This window comes from Chionomys nivalis, chromosome 19, assembly GCF_950005125.1.
Source record: "Chionomys nivalis chromosome 19, mChiNiv1.1, whole genome shotgun sequence".
In the NCBI taxonomy this organism is placed as follows: Eukaryota; Metazoa; Chordata; class Mammalia; order Rodentia; family Cricetidae; genus Chionomys; species Chionomys nivalis.
Window position 1 is genome coordinate 35,177,435 of NC_080104.1, and position 25,188 is coordinate 35,202,622.

Sequence of the window (25,188 nt, forward strand, 5' to 3'; positions counted from 1 at the left end):
TAGGAGACAGAGAGAATAGTGAGAATGGAGTAAGTTCTTTGAGACCCCAAAGCCCACGCCCAGTGGCACACTTCCTCCAAGCAGACTGCACCTCTTAATCCTTCCTAAACTGTTCCACCAGCAGAGGACCAAGGATTCAGACATATGACCCTATGGAGCCATTCTCACCCAAAGCAACACAACCTGAAACTGTGCAGATTGCTCCAACTGCAGGTGATTAAAAAGTATAAACCCAGTTCCAGGGAGTAGGGTTATCAAGTAGGACCCCAAACCATATGGAGTGCCCTAGGAAAAAGAACACATCAGCAGAGGTTAAAGGAGACAGGCATGAGGCTTAGAGATTGAAGGGAGAAGGGTGTGGGGCTGGAGAGGGCAGGCAGGAGGCTGGAGCTGCTCTGCTCCTCAGTGATGCGTTTGAATTGCTTGAAGAATTTTGCAGACTAGCAAGGGAATCTGAGGGAGCAGCGCCTGGCAGTTGTGCTCAGGAGACTTGGCTGGTTGGGACTGTTAAACGTGAAGCAATGGGGTTAAGAAGAATGTGCAGCTAGGCTGGGCGCCTTTGAATTTTTCCGAATGCCAAGGTAACACATGACATTGAACTCGGGTGACCTCAGCCACCAAGTGTTTCCAGAAAGACTTTATCAGCTTTTGCTCCTACAGATAGGGTTGATTTCTTTAATTTTCCCAGAACACACAGTCTCTTTACCAGGAGCATGATTATGTGATAGGCAGAAATTCTTGCTGAGAAATTATCTGGATTCATTACCAAAGCAAGTTCTTGCCTGCTGCCGCTGAGAGCGGATCAGGTCTCACCCTGAAGTTTCTCTGACAGCTCGTTCAGAGCCAACCCCGCCGTGGTTTCCGGTGGCAATGCCATCACCAGTGACATTTGTTTGACTTTCTCGAGGCTAAATTGCTTCCACATAGATGCTTCTAAAGACTGATCATTTCAAAATAAGATTATAATTTCTGAGTAACTGTAGTGCCTGCTGAGGGTGATGTTGTGACCTCGGCGGGGCAGCGTTGCCATTGCATTGGCTCTGGTGGGGTTGCCCACATGTTCATCTTTGGTCTCCCACAACACAGCGAGTATTAAGTGTGCGCTGGAGCACCACTGGGTCCCTAAGTGAAACCAGAGAAGTCCAGGGCCAGATTTAGAAAGCAGCTGAAAGCAACTGGTACTTTCTGTCGTCCAATGGTATTTTGAGCTGAGGGCTTTGCGCTCACCCTTTCATTGAGCAAAGAGCCTGCCCAAGGGCAGCAGTCACAACCCTGCAGAAGGTCTGAGTCACCCAGAGGTGGCCTGTGGTTTGAGGGTTACATGTGATGGCAGTACAGATCTTATTTCTAGAACAGTTGACATATCTATGAATCTGATTCACCAAGAACGAACCACATCAGGAGTTCAGCTCGTGCTTTTCCAGTTATTCCTTCCTTCTGTGGAGTTCTTGGGCTATGGCACTGATAGCTAGGACAGACCTTCAATGGCAGACAGTAGGGCAGAGACACAAGCTGTGCCCAGTAACCCAGTACTGCAATCTACACTGGAGATTTGCTATGAAGGGAGATGGGGGAGGGGACAGGAGGAAGAAGAAAAAGAGAGAGAGAATCAGTTATTCCCCAACAATCATTTTATTATCAGGATGTGTACATTAAGGTATGATATTGTGTGACTTGAATATTTACAACTTTCTTTTTTAAAATAAAATGTATTTCAAATATTACTAGAAAAAAAGTACCCTAACATCACTTAAATCCCCAATGGAGTCTCCTGGTTAAGATCCTAGAAGAAGGCATAGACAGAATTTCTCAGCCCAGGACCCACGGTGGCCATCTTTGCATTTACTATTTTATTAAATTTATGGATCTTATTATGAAGCATGAAAAGTATCCTCCATTCAAAAATGAAGCAAACCAGATGCAAGAGGTTAACATTCCCTGGGCTACAGGGCAGACCTCGGTGCCCAGTTCTGGTCTTTCCTTTCCCCTCCCATTTTCTTCTTACCTTTTGGAATTTTAACTCTGTGCTGTAAGGGAGAGGAGAAAACCCTACCTATTGTTGAAGAGAAGTTACATGTGTTTATGCTGTGGAATATTTGTTTAATGATGCAAAGATATGCTGCATTCTTTTATGTTGCATTTGCTTAAATCTGTGAAGCTGTGTTATGTTGCCTGTCAAAAACACCTGATTGGCCTAATAAAGAGTTGAACATTCAATAGCAAGGCAGGAGAAGTGGTAGGTGGGCTGGCAGACAGAGGAATAAATAGGAAGAGAAATCTGGGAAGAAGAGATCGAAAAGCAAGAAAAAGAGGGGAGGAGGACTCCAGGGCCAGTCACCCAGCTACACAGCAAGTCACGGAGTAAGAAGTAAAGAAAGAGATACATAAATAGGGAAAGACAAAAGCCCAGAGGCAAAAGGTAGATGGGCTAATTTAAGAAAAGTTGGCTAGAAAGAAGCCAAGCTAAGCCTGGGTATTCTTAAGTAAGAATAAGGCTTCATGTATTTATTTGGGAGTGGGTGGTGAGTCCCCCAAAGAGCCTAAGAGTGCAGAAACAATTAGCCACACCTATTAATGATTGGACTAGGCTCAAGTTCAGTGACACAGCTGATCTTTCTCTTGGATAGAAATGACAGACTTAGTGATTGCCACACAAGGCTTTAGGCAAGACTGTTCACTCATGTCTCTTCTTGCTGCAGAGTTGGGATAAAGACATTCTTTCACTCATAGGGTCTGTGGAAAATTCATATTTAGCTCGACTGGGAAGGGCACTGAGTGGCTCCTGTCTGTGACTTTCACATCAGCCATGAACATTTCTGGCTCACTATAGCTGGACAGTTAATTTTAAATATGGCTCACCATGTTGGCTATAGGAATAGATGTTCATTTTCCTATTTATATCTATCTATCTATCTATCTATCTATCTATCTATCTATCTATCTATCTATCATCTATCTATCATCTATCTATCTGTCTGTCTGTCTGTCTGTCTGTCTGTCTGTCTCTCTATATCAACTTGCTGGATAAGCAACAGGTGATTCCATTCATGGTTCTAAATACCCACCCGATCTCTCCCCATCTCTTACTCTATCTCAGCTGGTAGGATGAGGCTCCACAGGATCAGGTCTGAGACTGAAACTCAGGCAGTCTTCCTCTGCTTTGTCTGGACCACCTCCTTCCCAGTTAGCATCCACTGATGAGAGGAAATGATTGACATTCTGCAGTGTGCTGGGATGCTGGGCTGGGCTAAGGGCTAGATGAAGTGGGTTCCGTGTACTGTAACCATGATCTTTCCAGCTTGCAATGAGTCCATTGAGATGTGAGATTCTATCCTATGTCAAGGTGTGTTTTTCCAGTTCTTGAAATAAACCATATGATTGTTGGTGTATGAGGGGATATGAAACTACACAAACATCATTTTTGACCAAGCATCTCAAGTCCGTTTCCTTATATCTGAAATGGGAAGGACTTCCCCAACCTGAGAGGTGGTTGTGAGGTCACAAAATGGGACTTCTGGACATCTGGCAATGGTAGGTGATGAATAAACATCCTTTTGTCCTCACAATTCAGAGAAAGATCCACATGAGAAACATAACATTTTGGGTGACTACCAGGTACAGAGATAAAGATGTAAGCTCAGGTAAAGAGAGTAGTGAACTCTTGGTTGGTCAGCTCAGGGGCCTGTGATTAAGTGCAAGACCTTTCCAGGGTACTTCCAGCCCCCTGGTGGCAGGGGAGGAATCAGAGCCGCCTACTGGGACCCCAATATTTGCCTTTAGAAATGTGCTGTCAGTCAAAGTATCTGGAGGTTTATCTGGTGAGCTTGCCCTCTGACAGTGAGACATGGTAGGACCGGTGTGTGTGTGTGTGTGTGTGTGTGTGTGTGTGTGTGTGTGTGGTGCAGCACCAACCGGTAGTCAGTAGCCAGGTTGGAAAGGTGGAAGGTGGCAGGAGCTAGAATAAGTGAGGGCAGCCGGGCGATGGTGGCACACACCTTTAATCCCAGCACTCACGGAGGCAGAGGCAGGAGGATCTCTATGAGTTTGAGGCCAGCCTAGTCTATCTACAGAGTGAGTTCCAGGACATTCAGAGATACACAGAGAAACCCTGACTCGAAAAACAAAAAACAAGAAGTAAAGACAATCATTTGAAGTCCCCAGGAGTGTGTTTCAGAGGATGAAATTTTACCAACATGGGGAGACATTTCTAATCATCAGCCCCTCCACAACTGGGTGACACTTTGTCCCTGAAATATCTACTGTCTACGTTACAGGCTCTCTAACTAGAAAAACTTGCACCTTTGGAAGGGCACGCCCCTTCATGGCACGCTAGAAGTATATACTCTTAGATGAGGCCTTTGACTATGATTTCATGACAGTTCCCCAAATTTGATTCCCAAACACACCCTTGGATCATTTGCTTCTGCTTGAAGGAAGAGAATAGTTGAGATTTGAATTATACCGATTGATCTTGAACCAGAAGACACTTATGAACCACTCGGAGGTGGGCACTCACTTCCATCACATGGGTAGGAAAAAGAAATAAAATTAGCTAGTTGAAAAGCTGCCTTTAGTTGTCAGGAGGTGGAGTCGAGCAGCTGTAGGAACAGAAATTAGAGGAAAAGGAACACTTAGGAGGAGAGTGTTGGCCCTTTAACTCTTTCGGGAATAATGATAATGAGGGCAGGAAACTACCCAGATGCAATTCTGTCAATACCTGTAAGGACCCTGAACTCCCCCACCAAGTATACCAAGCACCTTAGACGTGAAAGCAAGCCTGGCTGCCACCCTGAGTCCCCATACCATAAGCCTTCAGAATCTTTTTTGGTAAACTATTATTCTTAACGTACAACCATGCGTCTTCCTAGTCTGTGTTTTCTTAGAACCTGTCCCAGCTGCAAAGGTCCTGTAGGAGTTTGTGTAATATTTTCATGGAAATTCCTGACGGGGGAGAACACCCTGGCATTTCAGACACAGCCAGGAGAACTTCCTAGTACTGTGACTTTTGTGTGACCATCCTCTGCCAGCACCTGTCCTCATGTTCTCAGTTGGGCCTGTTGGGCTGCAGTGTGGAAATAATAAGGTCAGTTTAGTGTGGAAAGTCACACAAGGTGGATTCTAGAAGGAGGGGTTTCTGGGAGGCAAGTACTTTCCTTACAGTTTGGGGATTATACAGATGACCAACATCATACAAGCCTGCATTATAGCATTAGACCATGATTGGATGGGGAAAGAGCCTTTGATTCTGCCTCTAGGATATGATAATTTATATGTTCTTCCTCCTAAGTACCAGGACCAACTTTGGTTATTGGGGAATGTCTAGTCATTTGGGGTCATTCGGGGTTATTCTAACAAAATGCAAGTTTGATTATGACTCAAAGAGTTGAGTTTGGCTTACAGTTTGGGGGTTGAAAGTACCAAGACATAAAGATAGCTGAAAAAAATTGTCCATACTATAACAGGTCATAGAATAGAAAATGAGCCTCTAAGGGTAGGAGACAGGTATGATCCATGGGAGGGGCCGGGTCCTCTAACAATCACTGACCCCAGGAAACGTCCAGTGAGAGTGAAATAGCATTTCCCCCAGGGAGCATGTGTGTCCCTTCTGAGCACCGACCTTATTACCTTTTAACATCCCCCACTTCTTAAAGATTCCTTTGCCTCTCCACATCACGACACCGGTACCGAGCCTCTAGCACATGGAAAGCTGCGGCATAAACCACCCCCAAGCCAAAGCGGTCACTAATAGATGAAAACCACAAGAAAGAACTGAGACACCATAAAAGGCAACTGCTTGATTTTTTTTTTGTCTCCAGTTTTTGAGAAGTTCACATATGAAGACTGTATTTACATCACCTCCACATCTTTCCCCCACGACAATTTGTCCTGTGCTTCCTCATTTCCTCTCAAACTTATAACCTTTTCTTCAATATTTTTACTGTGCATGCATGTGTATAAATGCAATTACTGAGTGTAGTTAGTGTTGCTTATATGTATATGTGTGCAGGGATGACCACTTGAAATTATATGATTCTTTGAGGGCTCCCTCTCTCTCTCTGTCTCTCTCTGTCTCTGTCTGTCTCTCTCTGTCTCTCTCTGTCTCTCTCTCTCTCTCCATCAATTGCCTATAGTTTTTAACCTGGTGATGGAGCCTTGTGAGATCTTCATTGAGTGAGCATGTCAGCAATTGTCATTGTGATGGTCTTGTTTAAGCAACCATATCGTTGAGATTTCCTGGGTGCAGCTCCCTGTCATACACACGGAAGACACGATCTCTCAGCAGACTAGTCCTCCGGCACTTATAATCATCCTGCAGCTTCTTCTGTGGTGTTCTCTAAGCCCAGGTATTACAGATGTGTTGCCAAAATATCAGTTGAAGTTGGGTATCTCAAAGTCAGTTGTTCTCTGCATTTTGACTACTAAAAGATTTCTGTAAGGTTCTCCACATCTATTGCAAAAAGAAGTTTCTTTGGAGAAAGGTGAGAGCTACCCTTATCTCTGTGTATAAGGATTTAGAATGCAGTTAGAAATTATTTTGGTTCGGGAAAGTAGCAGTAGTAGGCTTTCCTCTCGAGACTATGATCCCACCAGTAATTGTCTAGGTTTATAGTGCTAGGCATGGATTCCTTTGTACTGAGTGAGCCGTAAGTACAATTAAATAGCTGGTGGTTACCCAAAGATATAAGGGCCACTATTGCATGTCTGTGTATATTTTGCCATGCTAGCCACTATTGTGGTTCACAGACTTTAGATGTGGGTAGGACTAGTGGTTGTTCTTTTGTATCTTAGTAGCTTACATAGCAGCTTCAGATACTATACGAGCTACTCCTTAGGGAGGAAGCTTCCCAGTCAGTTCCCATTTGAGTCTTCGAAGTCTTGTGTCAGAAGTGTGTGTTATCTTCAACAATAACATCTTACTTTCAAGTTCTAGGATAAAACAAAGGCCAACATTTTGGGGGAGGGTCTCCTGGAGTCTTCTGACCAATAATACAGAGGGAGGTTTCCTGTGCTGGCACTGGGGTTTTTTGAGATAATGTTTTCCCCAAATCCATAGACTACCCTCAGTAAATCTTAAAAAATAAATTATGTGTCTCTGTGTGGAAATGTTTGTGAACGTAAGTGCCCACAAAAGCCGGAAGTCATCATATCTCCTGAAGCTGGAATTATTGGAGACTGTGAGCATCTGGTTGGGTTCTAGGAATGGAACTTGGGTCTTCTGCAACACTAGTATGAACTCTTACTTAGTGTGAACCATCTCTTGAGCCCACAACATACTTATTTTAATAATGTAGTTCAGTGTCTTATGTGGACAGAAGTTCTGTGTCCTAACCATCCATCCATCCATCCATCCATCCATCCATCCATCCATCCATCCATTCACCACCTCACATCCATCCAGTCATCCACCTGTCCATCCAAAAACCATTACTAAGCAGTTGCTTTATTAGACACTGCTCCTTCCAGGATGTTAAGAGTGGCCTTTTCAGAAAAACAAACCACAGACCTAGTCTTCAGGGAACTGAAATCAACTGGTTGCAGTTGATCATTTGTTTTTATAACTGTAGAGGTAGTTCAGGCTTTAAACGACTCTTTGCATCATGTGAGTGTGCTGATACCAGACAGTAAAAGATAGCATTTTGGGTATTTGCTCCAAGTTGATGTAGACGTGATGAAGAGAAATGTTGGTGTAGATGGAACAACTTTCCTTGGACAGCAGCAGAGGTGAACATCTGGCACACACTACGGCCCTCGTCTGCGCTCTCTGCGCTAGAACCCAGTTCGCAAGCTTCAGGCAAGGGGCTGGAGGTTGAGAATACACACAAGACCGACACACAGACAGACCTTCCATACTGGTAACCAAAAGCCCCTCTTTAATAACACCATGGAGGCTTAAATACCCTGCAGTCAATGGCCAACAGGTGAAAATCCCATCCTCTTATCCTCTAGGCTAGGCACAGCTTCTAGTAACTTCAATTAGAAGGTTCTAGACAGGGAAGAGCAGCTGAAGGCCAGGTCTTAATTGGTCCCAACAAACATCAGGGTTGGTAGGGAGTGGGTATATTGTTTAGTTTTGAACTGCTCACTTTAAAATGTTTTATGCCATTCAAAAGAAATGATTTGGTAGCTTTGGAGATGGGGCCTAAAGCCTAGAAGACATCTCTCAGAGTCAGTGGTATGCCCCTGACAACTGCAATCAAATATGGCAACCTTCTACTCCAGCTTCCTTCAAGCTCAGAATTGCATTGATCCCTTTGAAATGGGAAGGATTTCTTTAAAGGGCTCACTTGCCAATCTTCAAGTCTACTGCCGTTCGGTTTTCTCTCTTCCCCGATATGTACTCGGATACCTTTTCAGTTTGCCAACTTGACCCTAGTTCTCTAAGCTTATGAACAAATGCTGAAGGATTCCAACCTTAGGGGTTAGATCCCTTGTTAAGCTTTTTTTTTTCCTCCTGGATTGCAAGTCTGCATGTTCGGGGGCAATGGGATTGTCTCTCCATGGTGACTACCCAAAGTCCTAAGCCTTTTACATCTAAAACAACTTCTTAAGAGACCTTCTTCTCTGTGCCCTAACTCAACAGTACACACCATACCACATCCACCGTATTGAATACTACTGGTCACTATGCCACAGGGAAGAGGAGGTCTCATATCAGGAAGTGAGAGACCCATCCTTAAAATGACATGTTCCACTCTTCTCAAAACTACCACTCTCAAAACATGACCAGAGAGACTGGTAATAACCAGCCTCTGAAAGACGTTCCTCTTTTAGTGCATGCTTACTGGAAATGATGATTGGTTTTTTTTTTTTAACAATTAAAAATCCATAAATTTAGAAATCTTCAGGGCATTCTGAGTGCATTCACTGTCCACCTATACCGGAACAAAATGAAAATAAAATTTTAATAATTAGAAACCAGGCAATACATTTCTTCACACTCCATAGCTCAATAAAGAAACCATGAAAAACAATTAGATAACATTTTGATGAAATAATAAAATATAACATTCATAATTTATATGTTATGTGCTTTAAGGAACACTTACAGCTTTAAAACAACTTTATTTAAAAAAAATTGAAAACTCTGAACTGGCTTTTTGGAGCCCATGCTTTTTTGGGGTGATACCTTGCTCAGCCTAGATACAGGGGGAGGGCTTTGGTCCTGCCCCAAAGTAATGTGTCAGACTTTATTGACTCCCTATGGGAAACCTTACCCTCTCTGAGGAATGGATGGGGAATGGGGTGAGTGGGAGGAGGGGAGAGAGAGGGAACTGGGATTGGTATATATAATCTGAAAAGATTATTTTAAAAAATAAAAAAAGAGATTTCAAAAAAAATGAAAGATCAAAATCGATGATATAAGACCCTACCTGTAACAAGAAAAACTAGAGCTAAGTCAGAGGCAACAATAGTGAAGCAATTGCAAGAATGGTAATAAATAATAACTTAGCATTTTTAAATGATATCTTGTTTATTCCTAGAAGGAGAAATCATATCTACTCCACATAAACCCTTTCAGATATAATGGAGAAAGGGCTAATTTCCAGCCTTATTATGTAGCCAGCTTTGTCCTGACATCAAAACCAGGCAAAGATATATTAAAAAAAGAAACCTACAGAACAAAATCCATCATGACTACTGGCCAAAAATTAATTAATAAAATACTATAAATTTCAACAATATATGAAAAGCACAAAAATTATTACCACAAAGAATTGTATTTGTGAATTCAGTTCATCACATAAATAAATGATTTTATTTACAAATATAGTCAATTATTTGAGAGGATTCAGCACTCATTTGTGATAAATACTCTTGACAATGTGGAGGAGTAAGAAACCTTTTAGAACTTTATTTTTTTATTTTAGGAGATTTTTTTAAAGTTTGTGTTTTATGTGTATGAATGTTTTGCCTGCATGTTTGTGCACCACCTATATCCATGATGCTCACAGATTTTCCAAAACTGGACTTACAGATGCTTATGAGCCACGATGAAGATGCTGGGAACTGAACTCTGTAAGAACAGCACATGCTTCTAATCTCTGAGACATTTCTCCAGACACATTTTTTTCAGTCTTATTTAGATGGAAAACTTACAGCTTGCATCATGCCAAAGGTTAAACACCAAACATTTTCTCCTAAGATGAAGATCACCATGAGGATAGCTATTCTCAGAGCTTCTACTTACTAGACTATGGAGAAAGCCCGGAAGCTCAGATCACCAAGAGGATAGTGTACAGTCAGCAAAAAACCTGATGGATCAGGAAGATCACTAGGAGTTCATAGCCCTGCTAGAATAGTGACCTTTGTCCCCATGGTGACCTTATCAAGGTCATAGGGTAGTGGTCACTGTGTGTCGCTAAACACTGAGATGGGTAGCACTAGGGAGGGAATATTCATTCAAGTCCACACTTTTGGTTCATGGTCTCTGTGTATTCACTAAAGTGGTTTCTGATGGGTGCGTAGCAGGGCCAGAATGCACTCATTTCAGCAGTGGGTCTGTCAGATGGAAAGCAGTCCTCCACCAAGTTGAGAAGATGGAAAGAAGTGTTAGCATTTAGAATTGACACTCCGCTTCTGAGTGTCAGTGGGCCAGCTGACGTACTTAGTTATCATGTAAGGGGTTTCTGGAACTTAATAGGCTTTATGAACAGTAACTTTAGTTATAGCCATGGGTGACTGGGGGCATTTGTCAAAGGTAGCATGACCCTGTCCCTGAGATAAGAGGAACAAATGAGTCTTATAGGGACTTTGGATTTGGTGTCTTTGTTCATACATGAAATATATATATATATATATATATATATATATATATATATTCCAAAGAAAATCCTTTGTCATTATAATGATAGCCAGATATTGCTATTTTGAAAGGCAAAGATTTTTCACAAAATAGTATGAATTGTGTGTAAAAGTAGTCTGTTAGTTGTGATGACACTTGGTTTCTGAAAGCTCCAAGACATCTTTCTATATCTGCCACCACTGGAATCCAGGGTCAAAGTAGGTCCTGATGGCTGTGTAGTCTTTTGTAATCTGGAAATCTACGCAAAAGAGTTTGTGCTTGTGGAAACAATAGGCAAATCTCTGAGCTGCAATTATGGTCCATGAATTTCCTCTGCTTTGAAAGTCAAATGAGTGCCCTTGTCACTGCATTCAAACCTACTTTCTGTAGGTTTGTGGAACCATTTTTGCAGCCCCGCTTCGCTCCTTTGTGAATCCAGCCTGAAGGAACAATGTCCAAAGTTCCAAAGACCCATGTGTGGATTGATTCGCAGTCAGCTCGGAAGTGATATGAGAGAGTCAGGATACAAGCCCAGTTTCTTCTGGAATGACTCAAAATCCCCAAATCGCAAACTTCAAATACTAATCAAAGCTCTTCCCAAAACATGCTTTAATAATTTTTGCTTGAATTATAAGAAAAATTTTGTAAAATGTGTCTGGTACATAAATCCTTTGAAAGGTGTTGTTAAGCTCACCCGTAGATCAAACGCCCAGCGGGTATTAGATGTGTTCTGTGTAATTAGGGAGACTCCCATGTAGGGCAGCCAGAGAGCAGAGACGGCCCTGCAAGCCAGATACAGACTGGCCTCTGACACACAGAGGAAGGAGGGAAGGTGGCAGGAACTGTCTTGCTGACTTTCTCAGAGTTTACCTTACCCTTGTAGAGAGAGCCCTCTGACTGAGGACATCATCAGAAGAGTATCTGTCTTTCTGGAAAGGGTACCCCTTTAGTGCCCGTGCCATCTCGGTCCTCCTTGGAGACAATTGATAGGAATTAAGTATAGGTGGTGGTGAGTTTCCCTCTCTGTAGCCAGAGATCTGAGGAACTCTGAGTGCCCCAGGCACAGAAACTGATGACCCGCATCACACAGGCAGGACACACAGGACCAAGAGAGACAAATGCATAATGTTTGCCGTGGTCTCCGTAGGAGGGAACGTGAGTAAGCAGGGAGGTCATCTCCTCACTCCCCTGTCTCAATATTTCTGCATTTTAGTGTACATACGTATGTGTGTATGTGTTTTCTGTGCGCATGTGTGTGTGTGTGCGTGCACGTGTACTAATCTGATCAAGAGTCCTTAAGCAAGCCTCCCCTTTTTAAAGTAATGGTCTTATTTCAGAAATTCACTCCATCCAGTCTGTGTGTATGCGTGAGTGCACACTGCCTTCCAGCAAATCCGCATGGTGTTCTCTCCTCCATTATCCCCAGCCACTTCTTCTTCTGATGAGTTCAAACTTCTCTTTGGGGAAAGAAGGGAAACCTGGCTATGATCTCTTCATACTTCTATCTCTGGCAAAACTCGCTGCTAGCTGCTTATGACATTAAAAAAAAAAAACAAACCGACACATACACACATTCAAACATGTCCTGGGCTTTCCCCTTGCGGCTTTATTCTCCCATCAAAAGTCTGCTGTCAATGAGGCATATCGAATGAGGTCTGCTGACAGATACTTGAGCTGCTCTGAGGAACTACGTGCTAATCAAGCTTACACTCAAAGGCTGAGGGCCATACTGTAAAATTTCTGATAGTTCACGAAGTTAGGCAGGAAAATACTTAGTTAGGATTTCTGTTGCCTCAGCAAAACACCATGACCAGAAACCAAGTTGGGGAGGGAAGGGTCTGTTTGGCTTATGATTCTGTACTCTTGTTAATCATTGAAAGAAGTCAGGGCAGGAACTCCAACAGGGTAGGAACCGGGAGGCAGGAGCTGCTGCAGAGGCCACCGGAAGGGTGCTGCTTACTGGCTTGCTCCCCATGATTTGCTCAGCCTGTTTTCTTATAGAATCCGGGACCTTCAGCCCAGGGAAGGCAACACCCACCGTAGGCTGGGCCCCCTCCCATCAATCACTAATTAAGAAATGTCCAACAGATGGATCTTTTGGAGGCATTTTCTCAAATGAGGTTCCCTCCTTTCAAAGAACTCTAGCTTGTGTCAAGTTGACATAAGACTAGTTAGCTCATATACATACACAAATACATACCTACACACACACACATACCTGCATACATACATACATACGACATACATACATGCATACATACATATATACATACATACCATTTTACAGTGAAGGAAACAAGATACATGGTGACTTCAGGGTCCTTGGAAAAGGATGCCCTCCCTCCTCATACACTCCTTGCTACTGGAAACTTTTCTTGAACGTGAGGCTTTTCTTAGAATGTGGCTTCATAAGAGGCTTGGTTTCGATGTACTTTGCTTATTCATGGTAAGATATTAATCTAGAGATGACTTTGGCATGACTGGTCAGAGATGGCTCAGTGGTTAAGAGCACGTATTATTCTTCAAAGGACCTAAATTTGGTTTCCAGCACCCTCATTGTTTCTTCTTACACACACACACACACACACACGCCCACATACACACACACACGCTCACCTGTAACTCCAGGTCCAGGAAATATGATGTTCTTTTCTGGATTCCACATGTAGTTTCACTCATGCATTCACAAGGCACATTCTGACAAACACATGCACATATAATTAATAATAAAATAAGGAAATCAATCATTGGCAAATGATCATTAATTACCAAGCTCTCAATGTGGGAAATCAACAGAGGCACTGCCTAGAAATGACCCGGAGGGCTCAGGAGCGGGAAATCAACTGTAAAGGAATAGCTGATGCAGCCTGCAAAACAAGGGTGAGCTGCCAGAGTCTGCAGAAGAAGCATGCAGTCTGGCAAGCCCTGTAGATATCGCCAAAGCCAGAGCTCAAAAGCTGTTAGGCTGCCGGGCGGTGGTGGCGCACGCCTTTAATCCCAGCACTCGAGAGGCAGAGGCAGGCGGATCTCTGTGAGTTCGAGGCCAGCCTGGTCTACAAGAGCTAGTTCCAGGACAGGAACCAAAAAAAGCTACGGAGAAACCCTGTCTCGAAAAATAAAAAAATAAAAAAAAAAAAAAAAGCTGTTAGGCTCCAATGAAGAGTATAGATAGTTTGGTCTGATGGTGTATATTCCCAACTACAAGGGAAGTAGAGGCAGAGGAATTACAAGTCTAAGGCCTATGAAATAGTTACTTTTCCTTCTGCTGCCACCAAATACCCAACAAGATGCAACTTAAGAGAGATGAGGCATATTCCAGTTGGAGGCCATGGAGACCATCGCAGTGGCAGGAGACTGAGGCAGTGGGTCCCTCTGCCCCTGCATCCAGGAAGCCGAGAGAGATGCGTGATTATGCCAAGGTCCTTTCCTCTTTCTTATGTAGTCCTGAACTCATGGCAAGAGAATGGCCTTGCCCAGATTTAGGGTGAGTCTTCCCACCTCAATACCTCAATCTAGACGCTCCCTCACAGTCATACACAGACACACCGGAATTACTGTTTCCATGGCAATTCTAAATCCTACTCAGTTGGCAGTGAAGATTAACCATCATGACCTGCTGGGTTATAAAAATGAGTTTCAAAGCCAGATTGGCAGCTTATTAAGATCCTCTCTCGAAGTATAAAATAAGAACTCGAGATGCACTAGATGAGTGTACAAGAGTGGGGTATATGCCCAGCATGTGTGAGGCCCCACATACCCTGAGGGTCTATATAAGGAAGCTCGGGCCTGGAGAAGCCTAGTAGTGTGCACAAGCCTGCATGGATTCTGATGTCACTGGGAAAGACGTGGATTGACCAGCGGAGAACCGAGAAGTTGGCGGAGTCAGCCAACCTTGAACTGGCCAAGAGGTGCTGGACAAACTAAAGGCCACTTTCTGAAAGGCAAGCATGACCAGACTTGATGAAACCTTGGTGCCCTTGGTGGAGATTCTAGGCTCTAGAGTGGGTAGAAAGTCTTCAGAGGAGAAGACTGGACGCAGGGAAGAATGTTGAGCTGGGCTAACAGAGAAAGCGCCAGTCGGGTTAAACCCAAGCACGTGGTGCACGCTAGGACTTTTACAGAGGCAGGAGCCACAAGGCTGTGGAGGAATTATTTTCTGGCCATGTGACTCAGGCAGGCTCCTCCGGAAGTTGTCATATCCACATGGCTGACTTTTTCCCAAGGGACTTAAAGAACATCCAAGAAGCCCCTTTCCCCTGTGCTCCTTCTGCACTCTGCTGAGGGAGTTTAACCTTGTTCTTACTTTAAAGGGAAAACTAAAAGGAATTGCAGGGTTTATGATACAGATAGGAAATGAATGCCCAAAGCAGGGAGTCAATACATTAACCAAAACAGGAATCTCAGCAGAGAGACTGGCACACAGAGAGCATTTTTATTATTATTATTATCATTATCATCATCATCGTCATCATCATCATCACTTTCCTTTGACAGAAGAGTTGTTCTTGTGCATGGGGTGAAGTATATAATTCAATATGTGTGTCCAATATGTAATAGTCAAATTGAGATAATTAGCATCCCCACCTCTTCAAACATTTGTCGTGCACTTGATTATCGATATCCAAATACTTCCCTTTTCTTCAGTGAATCTGGATGGGTCTACATATGTTGGAGTGCATTTAAAAACTGGGTAGCTGTGTTAATATCCGTGCCCTTTACTCTTGTACTCTGTTTAACGGAATGCCGAGTTGAGAGAGTCCACGTGTAACAGGTTCTAACGCCTATTTCCCGTTTCTCTCATTTGTGTTTTCCCAGGTCTTATACAACATACTAATCGCCTTCACTAAGATGCATAAATTTGAGGACATAGAACCTGTGGACATTTTGGCTGGGTGCGCCAGATTTGTCATCGTGGGCTGCGGGGGAGTTTTTTTCGGCATTATTTTTGGGTTCATTTCGGCTTTTATCACACGTTTCACCCAGAATATCTCTGCAATTGAGCCCCTCATCGTGTTCATGTTCAGCTATCTGTCGTACTTAGCCGCCGAGACTCTTTATCTCTCTGGCATCCTGGCGTGAGTACACTCGGTGGAAGGAGACCCAGGGAAATAGACGGACTTTAGGAACTGGGAGGCCTGCGTTTCTGGGAAAAGCCCGAAACTAGTCCCCCGAGGCACTGCAGTGTTTAGGATTTCTTACTTTTCTGAAAGCTGACTTGGGCCCTTGCCAAACAAATGTTCTCTGCGACATTTGCCTGAGGAACTCTAGCAGTCAGACTGTCAATTTAAAATGTTCGGGAAAGCTGGTGCGAGGAAGAGCTGGAACAGTTCAAGCTTCAAGGCCATCTGAGCAGCTTCTTTTCTCCCTCAAAGAATTAATTTTAGAACCAGGCGTGGTAGAGCACACTTTTAATCCCAGCACTCAGGATGCAGAGGCAGGTGGAGCTCTATGAGTTTGAGGCCAGCCTGGTCTACATAGTGAGTTCCAGGACAGCCAGGAGAGACCCTGTCTCAAAATAATAATAATAATAATAATAATAATAATAATAATAATAATAATAATAATAGTGATAACAACAGTAGTGGCAACAACAATAGTAATAATTTTAAGGTAGGTGGAAGACAAGCCATAAGGAACTTCCACTCTGGGCTCTGCTGTTGCTGTTCCTCTCCAATCCTATCCTAAGTCATATTCTCCCCGGGAAAGAGTAAAGCTGGGTGTGTGGACTACGCGCTGAGGTCCAGTTGTTTGTCCTAATGAAGACATTTGTTTAGGTGCTCAACACCATATCCTTGGAATGTGTTTCCTAGAATGAGGCTTCTCAGTTTGGCTTATTACATCTGGTCTCTACCCAGGAAGGAAGCTTTAACTGAATTATATGAAAATCCCTATGCCCATTAAATATAATAACATGGACTTTAGGTATCATTATTGTCGCACCTCAAAATGACCACAACTTTGAGGACAAGAAAAGGGTTTTCTTTACTCTATCCAAGGTAAATGGCTCCATAAAAGAAACATTTGAAATATTTAAATAATGTTGCTGTTTTTAAGAAACACCATTTGGGAGCTGGATGGAGTATATATTTAATGGCAGCACCCAGGAGACAGAGGCAAAAAGAAAGTTTAGTTAAAATAGAGAGCATACTGAGTGTTCCATCTGTTGAACTGAAGTAGATTTAATTTGGTGTAAGGTGGAGTCAAGTATCCTCTAGCAAGGGTTACATTTTGCTTCTGATTTTCCTGAGTGAACGACCTACCAGTGTGTGTGTGGTGTGTGTGTGTGTGTGTATGTGTGTGTGTGTATGTGTGTGTGTGTGTGTATTTTGTGTGAAGGCCATGCCACACCTATCTTCCTACCACACTTGCTTTTTCCTATACCTGGTTGAAGAGCAAGACACTGTGGTCCACAGTCAGAGATTGACAGGCCCAAAGACAGGATGAGACAGAGATTCTGGAGCGAGGTGGGCTTCCTCTATATAAAGCCTAGCTTTCAGCTGGTAACCTCTGCTGTGTGGCAGTACTGTTTCTCTCTGAGTCTCTGTTCTCTCGTAGAATCACAGCTTGTGCGGTGACAATGAAAAAGTACGTGGAGGAGAACGTGTCTCAGACATCCTACACGACCATCAAGTACTTCATGAAGATGCTGAGCAGCGTGAGCGAGACCTTGATCTTCATCTTCATGGGCGTGTCCACCATCGGGAAGAACCACGAGTGGAACTGGGCGTTCATCTGCTTCACACTGGTCTTCTGCCAGATCTGGAGAGCCATCAGTAAGGGACACCAGGGCTCCCACACGCTCCTGCCCTGCTTCTTCCCCATGTTGAACCAGAAAGAGGGAGCCCAAGCTATGATTTTCTTGCACAGGAGAATGTAGACAGCTCATCCTTACTGACCAGAAACAGTTAATTTGCCCTCCTGAGTCAACCCAGAGCCACCAGCTGACTAGAGGTTCTTCTCAGAAGCAAGGATGGAGCAGGGAATATTTTGTGTTTTGACGAGAGAGAGCACTTTCACATGAATACATTTAAAAATAGCTCAGTAAATATATCTGTCGCTCCGCTTCCTTGCCAGCTTGTAGCCTCTTAGATGTTAACTCAGATACAGATGATAAACTGTGGGCATTTACACTTCCGATACCGGATAAGTGAGATCTCACACAAACTGTATCTATGTAAGACCAACACAGTCAGGACGCACTTGCATAAGCAGCGCAGCTGATCTAAGGGATGGGCGAGTGATGGCTATAAAGCCAGCAAAGGATCAAGGAGTGAATTATTGTTTTTAAAGTGCTCATTTTGGGTGACTGGGGCGATTGTTCCATCAGTAATGTGCTTGCTGCACTAGAATGAGGACCCCAGAACCTTCACGAAAACCAGGAATTGCTACCCATGCCTCAGATTCCAGGGCAGGGATGGGGGATATTGGAGAGGGAGGCAGGAAGATCCCTGGGGCTTGTTTGTGGTTAGCCAGTCCAGTCAACCAGTGAGTTTCAGTTTCAGCAAAAGCCTCCATCTCAAAAATAAGGCAGAGAAGAGATTAAGAGATTAAGGGAGACAATGACCTCTGCCCAACCCCACCTCTGGCCTCTGTGTATAAACACACACACACACACATACAAACAGAGAGAGAAGGTGAGCACTCTTAATTATAACATTAATTAGAAAAGACAGCAATACTATAAATAACCTCACTTCCGGAAATAATTCCTATTATAAGGAATATGATCCAGTGGTTGCTCTACACTTATATTTCAGGTGATAGAATAATGTAACTCATTAGCACTGACTTGCATTATCTATGTTGGCCTTTTATTAAAAGAATATAAATGAGTATACAAAGGGAGCAGAGACTGAGATAGAAACAAGTATTTTCTATTCCATCAAAGCAAGGTTGTATGTATAAGAAGCCCATCTCTAACACATATTACATTATAGTTGAGATAGGATCTTACTGTGTGGTCCTGGCTAGCCTGAAACTCACTGTATCGATCAGGCTGGCTTCAAAATCATTGAAATTAACCCATTGATATGTGCTGAGTTCTGGAGTTAAAGCAAGTTGTGTACCACTAGATCCATAGATATTTGTGTGTGTGTGTGTGAGAGAGAGTGAGAGACAGAGACAGAGATATTATTTTAGAAATTATATTTTAAAAAATTTTACCACTTGTTTTCAGTCAATTTTTAATATATATTAAAATTAATTTATAATAGCTTTGGGGTTGCAAAGAGAAAGACAAGAGGGCTCAGATGACTCAGCTGTTAAGAACCCTGTCAGCACTTCTCGAGGACCTGGGTGTGAGGTTCAGCATCCATATGATAGCTCACAGCCATCAGTTACTCCAGTTCCAGTGGATCTAATGTTCCATGGATACTGCACACATGTTTTGCACACACATACATATATGGAGGCAAAACACATTTACACATAAAATAAATGTTAAAATTTTTTAAATGATAAGAATATAGAAATATTAAAACAGTACTAAGAGTAGCTGAATATATGCTAATTTTTGGTGGAAAAATCAAGGCTGTTGTGATATAAACTTAAAATCTCACATTGAATTTGGTGTGATTACTGACTCACTCTTTGGAGCTGGACAGACATTTATCTATTTAAAGTCTTGTTCTTCAGCCTAAAAATAACAGGTTTGGATAAAATTATCAATCCCTTCCTGTTATGGTATTCTCCAGATCTACAGGGAAGCAGTACTAATGTCAAGAGAAGTGAAGTGAGAAAGAGTCAGCCAAGCAAACAGGAAAATGAGCCATCTGGATGGAGGGCTTCTGTTACCCTGAGTCATCCAGCCCCTCACAGTAATCCTCTAATAGAGAATTGATGAACCAAAGTTGAGAGAGTGGCTGGCTTGGGCAGGCCACCATGGCTTTAAGAGCAAGAGTGAGAATACAGATCATTGCCTGTTCTCTCTTTTTTCCAACTCATTATCCTTAATCATAGCTAATGATTATGAAGGCTTATGTCTAAGAGGCAATGTTTTCTGTTATGTATCAGAAAGGTGTTTAACTTTTCATCCGCAAGCTTAGGTAAGCATACTCGGTTTTCCGTATCTGTTGGCTCTGCAGCTCTGGTTTCAACCAACCACAGATCCATTGCATACGTGCAGGCTTTGTTTCTTGTTATCATTTCCTAGACAATACAGCATAGCAACCATGTTGTAAGCAATCTAGAGACAACTGCAAGTACCCAAGAGAGTGTGGACAGGCTATACCCAAACACTTGACGTAATAGAAAGGGACTTAGGCATTCATGGACACGAGCATCGGTGAGAGCCCTGTGCCCTGTCTCCTGAAGAAACTGAGGGCTGACTGTGCCCTTGTTGTCTCTGGTATCTGACGATAGGGACTGATGGGGAACTTTGCCCAAGGTCACATGGCTCACAGGTGAAGAGAAGCTCAAATAGACCCACCAACAAAACCCAAAAATGTTGTTGTCTCTTGTAGTCTGATATGCCTAATATAAAAAAAAATGTTTTCTGTGAGATATGGGGGTAGGAGCACAGGAGGACATAAAGAGATGGCACTTCTGAAAGACTCTCTCAAAGCCTTAGCAGATGACAAAAGACTCTCTTGCCAAGAACCAGTATGTCAGTAGCGGCTTTCCTGTGGAAGAAATGGCCACGGGGAATCTGCACGGTGGAAACCACTTCTATGCCTTGCATGAACTCTCCTGCCCTCCGACCTCCATTTACTACTACACGCACGGACAGTCAGAAGTATCCCATGCACACCCCCAAGCCTAAACTCTTGCGAACTTTCTCACTTGTTTACCTGAACCTCAAGCACCAAGTCTGCCCATCATGTAAGTCTCATTGAGTGGTCTCCCTTCAAATTGCATACTTTTTGGAGGTGTCCCCTGAGAACACGACATAAGAGGTTTTTATTCCACAGACATCCATAACTGGCTTTAAAAGGCACCACAAATGTGGGTATAGATTAGAAACATATGACTCTTATTTATTTCAAATCAAATCAAGATTTTTATTATTTTAATCTCTCTCTCTCTGTCAAACACACACACACACACACAGAGAGAGAGAGAGAGAGAGAGACAGAGACAGAGACAGAGAGAGGGAGGGCAACCAGGGAAATTCTCTAACTCAAGGAGCCAAAATATCACAGAAACGACGAGCCTTGAGAGAGGGTCTGTTTGGGGTGAGTGATCTTGGGTGTGAGAGGATCGGGCTACCTTGCTGAGTCTCTGCATTGCTACCGCCCATGCCCTGCTGCTCTAATACGTATCTCCCCCTTTCCAGGCGTGTTTACTCTCTTCTATGTCAGTAACCAGTTCCGGACCTTTCCCTTCTCCATCAAGGATCAGTTCATAATCTTCTACAGTGGCGTGAGAGGCGCCGGAAGCTTTTCCCTTGCGTTTCTGCTTCCTCTGTCTCTCTTTCCTAGGAAGAAATTATTTGTTACTGCTACTTTAGTTGTTACATATTTTACTGTATTCTTTCAGGTTGGTAGATTTCTTTCATATTTTAAATGCATATGTTCCTTTGCAGCTCTATATTAAACTCATAAGATGTAAATAAAGATGCTGTATCTGGTGTTTAGACTTCTGGTTCATCCTCTAAAGTTTAGAGTCTAAATGGATTCTAAATTACTTAGAGACATATTCGCAGTAAAGCTTTAACTTCTGCAATACATTGTCTTTGAGCCAATAAAACATATTGATCAAGATGTTCCCAGGTAAGGCGTGAACAAGTGCTACTCTGTTTATCTTGGAAAGTACGACAGCAGCTAGTACTTGATATCACAATATTTTGGTTTAGCTGAAGTTATGTCTTCATGAGGTAATGAAGATTTATTTAAAGACACCAAGACGCTGTATTGAAATAGATTATAACATATATTTTGTTGGAGTGTGTAGAAGAACTAGGAATTAAAGTAATTTTGATGCATTTAATCCCATAGAAAATAGAAACGAACACATACAAATTGGGTATTTTATAGTTTTGATGATAGAATAGTTCTCTATAGTAACATTATTTACCTCAGGAAATCCCTTTATTTTGTTATTTGTGATCCAGGGAATCACAATTGGCCCACTGGTCAGGTACCTGGATGTCAGAAAGACCAATAAAAAAGAATCCATCAATGAAGAGCTTCACATTCGGGTAAGTTAGCCCTGTCCTTTCCGATGAATTACTTCTGCTAGTTGTCAAGAGCCCCCAGGAGACTGTGTACATGTCAGGAGACTCCGATTATTTCCTCCCAGTGCCACTTGAAAAGGCCGAGACTTGTTTATTGCTGGTGGGTCTCTGTGAGTTTAAGGCCAGTCTGATCTACACACACACAGAGCCTACCTCAAAAACAATTTCATTACTATCATTTGAAGACAATAGATCAATTAAAGGTTTAAATAACCATTTTGCATTTTTTATGTTTTCAAAATAAAACTGAAACTGTCATAAACTTGGATAATTTTTAATTATTTATAGATCTATTTAGAAGATCTTAAGATTATATCTCCACCAAAATTCTTATAAATTATTACAAACAAAACAAACATAGTATAATTGACTTGTGTTTTGAACTGTAAATTCCTAGACTAAAGGATTGAATTTTAAAATGAAGATGAAGATCTTATATTGGTTTATAAGTATGAAGATTGGATATTTCTGACATTGCCTCCCTTCCCATCTATCTGATGTGAAAAAGTGAGGAACGTGGACAAGTATGATTATTATTATAGTAGTGTATCTGAAGAATTATATTTGGAAAACTATGCAAATTAAACAGGAGATTTTCTTTTCACAATGAAAATAAAAGTAGCAGCCGATCACTATGCTTTGCATCCATATGATTTCAATAATGAGAAATTTCTGGATCTTCCTAGAAAAGTCTTATTCAAACCAAGTGCCAGGTACACTGTTCTCACTCTGTTCTGTGCAAATTATCAAGAAGTTTATCTTCAGAATCTTTCAGTCATAAAGAGAAGGAATTACTATGAAAAGCATTACGAATTCTATGACATGACCAGAGTTCTAAGGAAGAGGTTATGTTTAAGCAAATTAAGGCCTTCCTTAGTCTCCAAAGCCTATAGTTGTGTGTGTGTGTGTGCATGCATGCCTTGTGGAGTTCATACTTTACTAACATTTCTTATGTTTGGTTTGGCAGCTGATGGATCATCTGAAGGCTGGAATTGAAGATGTGTGTGGGCAATGGAGTCACTACCAAGTGAGAGACAAGTAAGTAGGCTAGGATTTTATTGCCTAATAACGGCTTCCTAAGTCTGATGCCATGAGGTAAAGGGAGCCAGGAAGATGGAGGACCCAGAATTATACTATACAAGAAACAGCTGGGTGTGCCTAGCATGGAAGATGAGAGGTGCCAGGAGGAAGCTGTAGAGGTGGGGCAGGTTGCTTTGAAGAAGACTAGCACAAGAAGTAAATGGAAAGTAGAAAGTCATATTTAAGTTGGAAACAAAGACAATGCCTGTCCCCTTACAACAGTAGCTCAACCGTGCGATACTCAAATTCATGAAGTTGGAGATGAGTTTAGTGACTCTTTAAGGGCCTGAAGAAACCCTAGTTGGAAACCTCTAAAGTCATTCATAAATGGCAATTCTTCTGAAATGCCTAAGCCTTTTTGCTCACCGCATCCCACATTTCTGAATGGATTCTTTTAATCTCAAACTGGAGGAATGTGGCTGGAGACAGATGGTAAGTCATCAGCAAGTAGTTAGCAGCTACATTATGGGCATATGTGCGATTTTTATCAAAGATGTGAGGACACACTGAACAGAGGACTCAGAACTCTCTCTCTGCTGGAGCCGATGAGGAAATGGAGGAGCAGGGAGAAGCCAATAGAGAGGATGGGAAGGAGGCAGGAGAGAACCAACATGGGAGGAATGACCTGGCACATCAAGAGACCTAAGTGGTTAACAAGGTCGGGGCAATGGCAGTCACAGGAGATGGCAAGTGCAAGGTCAAGACGGACTCAGAAGAGAAATGTCAAATGCATTGTGAAGACAGGTTCAGGGCAGGGGGAGCTGATTACAGAGCTTTGAGGAGGAATCATATAGCATATCATGACCAAGCACAGAAGGTAAAGGGGTGACCTCCTTGTAAAGAACTTATGGATCTAAGCCAAAAAGATGACAACACTCCAGAGGTCAGTCTTCCATACACAGAGAGGACTTAACTGATGGTGTCTGTTGACTTTATGGTCCAGGGAATTAAACACTAAACAATGAGCCAGCATTCCAGGAAGCTGTGTTTCCCTACCAAAAAAAAAAAAAAAAAAAAAAAAAAAGCAGGCAGAAAACTTCTCTTTGAATGTGAAATGATTAGAAGCATTGAAAATTGTGACTCTAGACAAGCTTCCAAGGCATCATTACAAGTGTATAGCTTAGACTAATGGGTTGACCAGATGTTTGCAACAGTAGTTAGCTCTCCTTTATTCAGATTGCTGAGATGTTTGATGGGGGTAGGGGGTAGTTCTTTTTCTTAGTTGGCAAGATTCAAAGTTATCCTCAACACAATGAGGCAAAACTGCTCTAACTAGCAGTCAATTTAAAATTGCTGGGTTCTGGCTGAATAGACCTATACGACTGAAGGAGAAGCAGCTGTTGTTAGGCGTCTTTAGGAGACAAAGCTTTTATTTTTTTAAAGCCTCAGCCACTTCAATTCTTATCTTACAGTTAGAACTGAGTAGGGCTCTTCCCCCACCTCTTATGCACACTTTCTGCCCTGATTGTACCTTGTCCCTTTCTTTTTGTTTAGTTGATTTCATTGTATTCAGGCCACTAGGCCATTCTTTTTTGTTTAAATATGATTGTTTTTTTTTTAAAAAGAAAATGTATTCAAATGTGATGAATTTAAGGCACTTGTCATTTTTCAGAATGGAATTTCAATTGTCAGTTGTTTAGAGACAAATCTATACTTCCACAATACACATAGAGATGTTGGTTTTAATGTTTAGGTTCAAGAAGTTTGATCATAGATACTTACGGAAAATTCTAATCCGGAGGAACCTGCCAAAATCAAGCATCGTTTCTTTGTATAAGAAGCTTGAGATGAAGCAGGCCATCGAGATGGTAGAGACGGGGATACTGACCTCTGCTGCTCTCCTCACACCCTATCAGTGAGTTCTATCTGCCTTTTGATCTGGATCAATGGTTCTCAACCTTCCTAATGCTGCACCCCTTACATCATGGGGACCCCCAACTATAAAAATATTTCGTTGCTTCTTCGTAACTGCAATTTTGCTACCCTTATAAATTATAATGAAAACATCTGATATGTGACTTGTAAGGGGGTTGCCACCCTCAGGTTGAGAACTGCTGGTTCAGACTTTCAATATCTGAATTACAGGGCTATGCCATGGCTCCATTTGAAAGAAGTAGCAGAAGGGAGGAGGCGGAAAGAGGAGTGTGGCAGT

General features: G+C 42.4%; 1 protein-coding gene across 2 annotated transcripts in view; it reads left to right on the forward strand.

The window, feature by feature from the left end:
* The window catches only part of Slc9a4 (solute carrier family 9 member A4), a 53,363-nt gene that overhangs the window by 8,393 nt on the left and 19,782 nt on the right, over window positions 1-25,188 (forward strand). Inside the window, exons 3-8 of one of the 2 annotated variants that reach the window (XM_057751319.1) lie at window positions 15,599-15,858; window positions 17,339-17,556; window positions 21,057-21,259; window positions 21,834-21,920; window positions 22,924-22,994; window positions 24,730-24,891. In XM_057751319.1, the coding sequence (XP_057607302.1) occupies window positions 15,599-15,858; window positions 17,339-17,556; window positions 21,057-21,259; window positions 21,834-21,920; window positions 22,924-22,994; window positions 24,730-24,891 (1,001 nt within the window). The remainder of the gene's footprint in view (window positions 1-15,598; window positions 15,859-17,338; window positions 17,557-21,056; window positions 21,260-21,833; window positions 21,921-22,923; window positions 22,995-24,729; window positions 24,892-25,188) is intronic. The other variant, XM_057751320.1, reaches the window with a different exon arrangement.